Raw genomic sequence first — 5,902 nt, 5'->3', positions numbered from 1 at the left:
CTGCCAGAATGCCCTCCCCGCCAGCAACCCAGCAGCATTTCCTTGGTTCAACAGGATAGGAGCCTGCCAAAAGGAATCAGCTTAGCAAGAGATCCAGGTATCCTGGCTCTTGTCCCAGAGCCCTCCTCAGTGCAGAGCTGTACTACAGCCTGTGCTGGGATAGGGAGATGAAAATGGTTTTTCAATGCCTGTCTTTAGTGACGCTGGAGTTTCTCAGAGTGGTGCTTTTCTACTCCAGCAAAGCTTTGGCTGCTTCATCCCACAGCTTCCCACACCATTCCTGGGATGCCTGCCTGGTAGTGTGGGCAACAGAAGGAAGGTTACCAGTTCCTGGAGCCCACAGATGCCCTCCCAATGCAGGGAGTGTCATCACAGAACGGCCAGAGCTCTCCCACACCCGGCCTGACTCACACAGAAGGGACTAAAAATGAACAAACACTTCAGCCTCTCTTCTGCAGCGGCAGCTCAAAGAGCCCAGCTCCAGCACAGCATGTCCTTGCCAGGGGAGCAGCTACCATGCGAGCCCCCTGAGGGTCATCTGCCAGTGCTGGCATCCTGGGTCCCAGCAGGCCCTTGGGAAACAGGTCCCCAGTGGAAAGGAGAGCACAGGATCTTCCATAAAACAGGGTTGCCATCCTACACAGCAAGCTGCTCCTGCCATCGGGAGGGCTGGGCAGTGACACTGCTGCACAAAAGCTGCCCTTTTTACTACAAGGACCATGTGCGTAGGGAAGCAAGGTCCGTGAAAGCTTTCCTTCATCTAGGGAGCTTTGTCAGGAAGTCAGTTTGAAAGTGACCTTGTCCCAAAGATCTGCCAAATATTTATGGAGAGGAAATAAGCCCTGAAACCTTCACCCAAAGTTTCTGAGATCACAGCTCCCAGGGGAGCCGGTTGGGTACGGATTGCACAACAGCTTCTGGAATGGGAATCACGAGTGGAGGCATGTGTGCAGGGCTGCCCAAAGGAGACATCTGTGCCAGGGACATGTCCCTGAGATGCAGCACTTGTTTTCCAGCCTTCAGGGTCGTGATGGCTTTGAGCTGCAGCCAGACTAGGTTTTCAGTCCATGACCCAGAGAGGAAAAGCTTGGCGTGCCATTCCTGGGCTCTACCTGTACTCCAGCTCTTACAAGCAACTTGGTTTATATTTTCTGTATTCAGGATCCTGCAAGCTTTGGAAATAAATGATTTTGGATCTCTGGAAGAACATTTTTCTCATCTTGGCAGCTTCCTTAAAAGACCCAGCCATCCCTGCCACCTCCTTGCCTCCCACATGCCACACCAGTGGAAGCATCCTATTTTATTCCACCTTCCCACCCCTGGGCCTGTGCCTGGAACTAGTCTAAATTTTCTCGCCAACATATTTTTCCTCCAAGATGTTCTGCCAGTCAGTAATGTCCTAATGCGCTGTCCAAAAGTTCTTCCCAAATCTCTTTTGGCCAATTCCCAATCTGCAAGCCAAGATGACCGCCCGAGCAAAGATAAAACCATTGCCAGAGGACTATGGAATAAGTGACATGCCACTCCGTAGGGCAGCCCCTTAATTTGGGGCTTCAATCACTTGATTGAACCTTCTGAAACCTTGACACCTCTTCCACAAGAAAAGGTAGGGCTGGAGAAGCCCAGAGGATCTGTTCCAGGCCCCTCAATGGTTACAACCCTCTTCAGCACCTCCTTCCAGCCTAAGTTTCTCCTCAGCCACTTTATTTCCAGAGACATCCTTCCATGCAAATCCTCCCCTTCCTCTCCTGATCCCCAGGGAATTTGCACATATACATGCTTCCACTTGAGGACCACAACCTTCACATGTGTAAGAAGAAGATGTGGAGCAGGGATGCAAGTATCACTGCCTCCCTGATGCCCCAGGCAGCACTCAGCCTGTGGATCCAAGAAGCCTCCACAGAAGCGGGTGCTTTTGAAGGCCCAGTGCCCCACAGCTGGGCTCCTCACACACCCCAAAAGTGAAACCCTTCCCACGGGCTCTGCAGCAGGCAGGGCCTGGGCTGCGGCAGGGTGGGAGAGCAGGCAAGGGCAGCTGCTGCCCAGCACTGCCCAGGTCCCGGATATTGCTAGTGCTGGCAAACTCCAGATTCCAGCCTGTTCTCGCTGCCTGCCCTGATCTCACCCCCCAGAGGCACTGACTTGTTGCCAGCAATTAGTTAGCAGCTCCCCGGTGACCATAAACTGCAGCCTGTTCTCCCTCCCGGCCGGGAGGGCTGGGCTGCAAAGCTCCACGCTTACTGAGCCCTTTGCAAATCCCTACAGGAGGGAGAACATCAACTCAGTAATAGAGATTACCTTCTTTTTTATTTTTTTTTCTTTTTACCCCAAAATACATAAATAGCAGGATTAGGAAAAAATCAGAAGCTCTGGAGAGCTTCTTAGGCTCTCCAGAAATGTTTTGCAGTTTTCATGCTAATGGGTTGTCTCTGACAAAGGTGGCTGCAAAAAGGCATTTTTGGTAGTGCCTTCCCAGCGCAGGCTTGATCTTTTCCTCACTAGAATTTGTCCGGCTGTCTAGCTAATTGAAGCTTACGTCAAATATTGCTCACCTGAAGTTAAATCTCACATGCTGAAGGCTGCTCTTTGCTTTTAAATCAAAGGGGTTGTGCCTCCATCAGGGAGCAGAAAGAAAGCCTGGATTTGTACTCTTCTGCCGTTTTAAACACGACACTCTCCCTGTTATTTATTTTCCTTTCTCAGACTCCGCAGGCTCAGCAGGCAAGGCTCCGCGGGGATGGGGGCTTTGCGCCGGTGAGATCTGCAAACACGTCTCTCCTTTCTTGAACTTTGCTTTTCTCACGGTCTCTGAAAAGGCGAGATCGGGTGATACGTGTGGGATTGGCCCTGTACAGGTGCAGATCAGGTACGGGGCTGGAGGAGGTGGAAAAACATCGCTGTGTGTACTCAAAGAAAAAAAAGAAAAAGAAAAGAAAGACGGAGAGAAAGAGCGAGGGAGCACATTTCTGAATAGGCCAGGTCTAGTTCTTGGCAGGATGACTCAGGCTTAGCTGGCAGCCTCTGGGAACAGGAGTGTGAGAAAGTCAGTCAAGCGGAGGGGAAAAAAGATTCGAGTCCCCAGGCAAAACACTTTTTCTTTCTTTTGCTTTTCCCGTTCTCTGTTCCCAGGTCACCACGAGCTGTCCGAGCCGGCTCAGGCAGCCCCAGCGCGGCCGCCCGCCACGGACCCGCGGTTTCGCCTCTGCCCGCTGCCGCGAAAGCAACCCGCACCACAACGCGTGCGAGCGCCGGGACGCGTCGCCCACAGCGGTGGCTCTGGCAGCCCCGCCCGCCCCCGCCCCGCAGCCCGTGCCCGGCCTGGGTGCCACCTGCACGCGGGCAGGGGCAGGCGGGAGCCGCGGCAAGCCCCGCACACGGTAGCCGGGCTCTGGCCACCACAGCCGGGCCCTTCCCGGCCGACACCCCCGGAGGGCCGCGGCCCCCCACAGCGCAGCCAGCGCGGGGCCTGTGGCCGGCGCCCCCCCGAGGGGAGCGGGCGGGGCCGCGCCCGCCACGGGGGCCAATTAACCCGCTAATTAGCGCGCCGCTCCCCGAGGGTCAGCCCCTTGTCCCCGCCCTTCCCGCGGGCGGCGCCCAAGGGGTTAACCGCGGCCTCCCGCCCGCCTGCCCCGCGCCATTGGCCGGCGGCCGCCGCGCGGCCCCCAGCCAATGGGCGGGCGCCGTCCACGAGCGGGGCCGCGTGCGGGCGGCGCCCATTGGCTGGGCGCGAGTGTGGGAACGGCGGCGGGGGACGTTTCACACGAGCCGCGCGCGTGCGGCGCGCGCTATAAGTAGGGGCGGCCAAGGGCGCGCGGCACCCGCGCCGTGCCAGCCCCGCCGCCCCCAGGCAGCGCGCGCACACAGCCGCTCCCGGGTCTTCCCGGTCACACGCTCGCCACCTCTCGCTTCCCCCCCCCCCGCTGCGGCCGCGGCGGCGGGCGCGCAGGATGCCGGCCGACCTGATGGAGAAGAGCAGCGCCTCGCCGGTGGCCGCCACCCCCGCCAGCGTCAACGCGACGCCCGATAAGCCGAAGACGGCGGCAGAGCACAGGAAGGTAAGGACGGCGGGACCGGGTTGCGCCGGGCAGGGCAGCGCCGCACGGAGCAGCGCCGGGGGCTGACCGGCGCCTCTCTTAACAGTCCTCTAAGCCCATCATGGAGAAGCGGCGGCGGGCGCGCATCAATGAGAGCCTGGGGCAGCTGAAGACGCTCATCCTGGATGCGCTGAAGAAGGATGTAAGCGGGGGGGGGGGGGGCGGAATCGGGGAGGGGGCCGTGGGGAGGGCCGGTGCCGCCGGACCGGTCTGAGCCCTGCCTGTCCCCGCAGAGCTCGCGGCACTCCAAGTTGGAGAAGGCCGACATTCTGGAGATGACTGTCAAGCACCTGCGGAGCCTCCAGCGAGCCCAGATGACCGGTGAGTCCCAGACGACCGTAGGGAAGAGGGTTGGGGGTTCCTGCCTGCATCCTGGGGGCTCGGGCATCGTGCTCCCTGCCGGCTGCATCCTCAGTATGGAGGGTACATGGCTCCACACCTGCACCCCTGGTGATGAGGGTACTGTGTTATGCCTGTTATCTCTGGTACAGAGGGAGCCCCCAGCTGCATCCCCAGTACTGGGAGGTGGTGAGAGGCACTCTGCTGTGTACTTGTATCCCCGGTACAAGGGGGTTGGGGGCGGAGGGGGCATTGTGCTCTGTATGTGCACATGTACTGGGGGACACTGAAAGAGGCTGCAATCCTTGCTTGGGTCCTCTCTACCAACAGAGCTGTGTTCCCCACCTGAGTCTGTTTTGGTGGGGTGCGAGGTATAAGACCCACAGGGGAGCTGTGCACCCAACCTGGATGCCCAGTATTTAGGGCCATAGGGCACTCTTTGGGATAGTATGTACCCCACGTGGGACCCTGATGCTGGTGGACATGGTAGCAGAGGGGCCATGCTCTCCATCTGAATCCTTGGCACCCAGGAACACAAGACACCCTACCGGAAGGGCTGGACTCCCTTCTTGGATTCCTGGCTTAGAAGGGCTCCAGGATGTAACACCTGTGGGCTGCGCACCCCCATTCCCTGAGGACCCTGCTGACTGCTGTGCTCCTCTCTTCCGTCTGCAGCAGCTCTGAGCACAGACCCCACAGTGCTGGGCAAGTACCGTGCTGGCTTCAGCGAGTGCATGAACGAGGTGACACGGTTCCTCTCCACCTGCGAGGGTGTCAACACAGAGGTGCGCACCCGGCTCCTGGGCCACCTGGCCAGCTGCATGACCCAGATCAACGCCATGAACTACCCTGCACCCCCACCACCACCACCGCTGCCACCAACCGCAGCCTTTGGGCCACCCCTGGTGCCACCGGGCAGTGCTGCAGGGCCGCTCCCGGGCGTGCCTTGCAAGCCAGGTGCTGATGCAGCCAAGGTGTACAGTGGCTTCCAGATGCTGCCAGCCTCCGATGGGCAATTCGCCTTCCTCATCCCCAGCGCTGCCTTTGCTCCCGCCGGAGCTGTGCTGCCCCTGTATGGTGGCCCACCCTCGGCTGCCACCGCTGCCTCGCCGCCTGGCCCGCCACCCGGCACAGCTGACTCGGTCTGGAGACCCTGGTGAGGGTGGTGGGCACTGGACTGGACTGAGCACTGCACCCTGTGCTGCTGGCACGGCTGTACATAGGTTATATGTTCATATTGGATTGTGCCTTTGTACCATAGTACTCCTTTGACAGTGTTTCGTGTTTTACACGAGATCTTTTTTCTCCCTTCCCTCCCCTTCTTCCTGTGACACCAAAGATCGGGGGTTTGTTTTTTGGTTGGGTTTTTTTTGTTTGTTTGTTTTTGTTTTGTTTTTTTGGGGGTGGTGGTTTGTTGGGGTTTTTTGTTTTGTTTTTTGTTTTTTTTTTTTTGGGGGGGTGGTTTTTTC

At 58.4% G+C, this 5,902-nt stretch overlaps 1 protein-coding gene across 1 annotated transcript; it reads left to right on the top strand.

The window, feature by feature from the left end:
* The first annotated feature begins 3,904 nt into the window (after positions 1-3,904).
* On the top strand, positions 3,905-5,693 carry HES1 (hes family bHLH transcription factor 1). Its single transcript, XM_062603399.1, has 4 exons — positions 3,905-4,055; positions 4,141-4,236; positions 4,328-4,415; positions 5,109-5,693. Exons 1-4 carry the CDS (start codon positions 3,948-3,950, stop codon positions 5,591-5,593), a joined length of 777 nt encoding a protein of 258 aa, XP_062459383.1. The 5' UTR covers positions 3,905-3,947; the 3' UTR covers positions 5,594-5,693.
* The last annotated feature ends 209 nt before the right edge of the window (positions 5,694-5,902 follow it).

Source organism: Pezoporus occidentalis, unplaced genomic scaffold, assembly GCF_034315485.1.
Source record: "Pezoporus occidentalis ecotype Australia unplaced genomic scaffold, CSIRO_AGI_Poc_V1 ctg8, whole genome shotgun sequence".
Lineage (NCBI taxonomy): Eukaryota > Metazoa > Chordata > Aves > Psittaciformes > Psittacidae > Pezoporus > Pezoporus occidentalis.
Note: the sequence above shows the minus strand (reverse complement) of the source record. Positions and strands in the feature narration are given on the sequence as shown.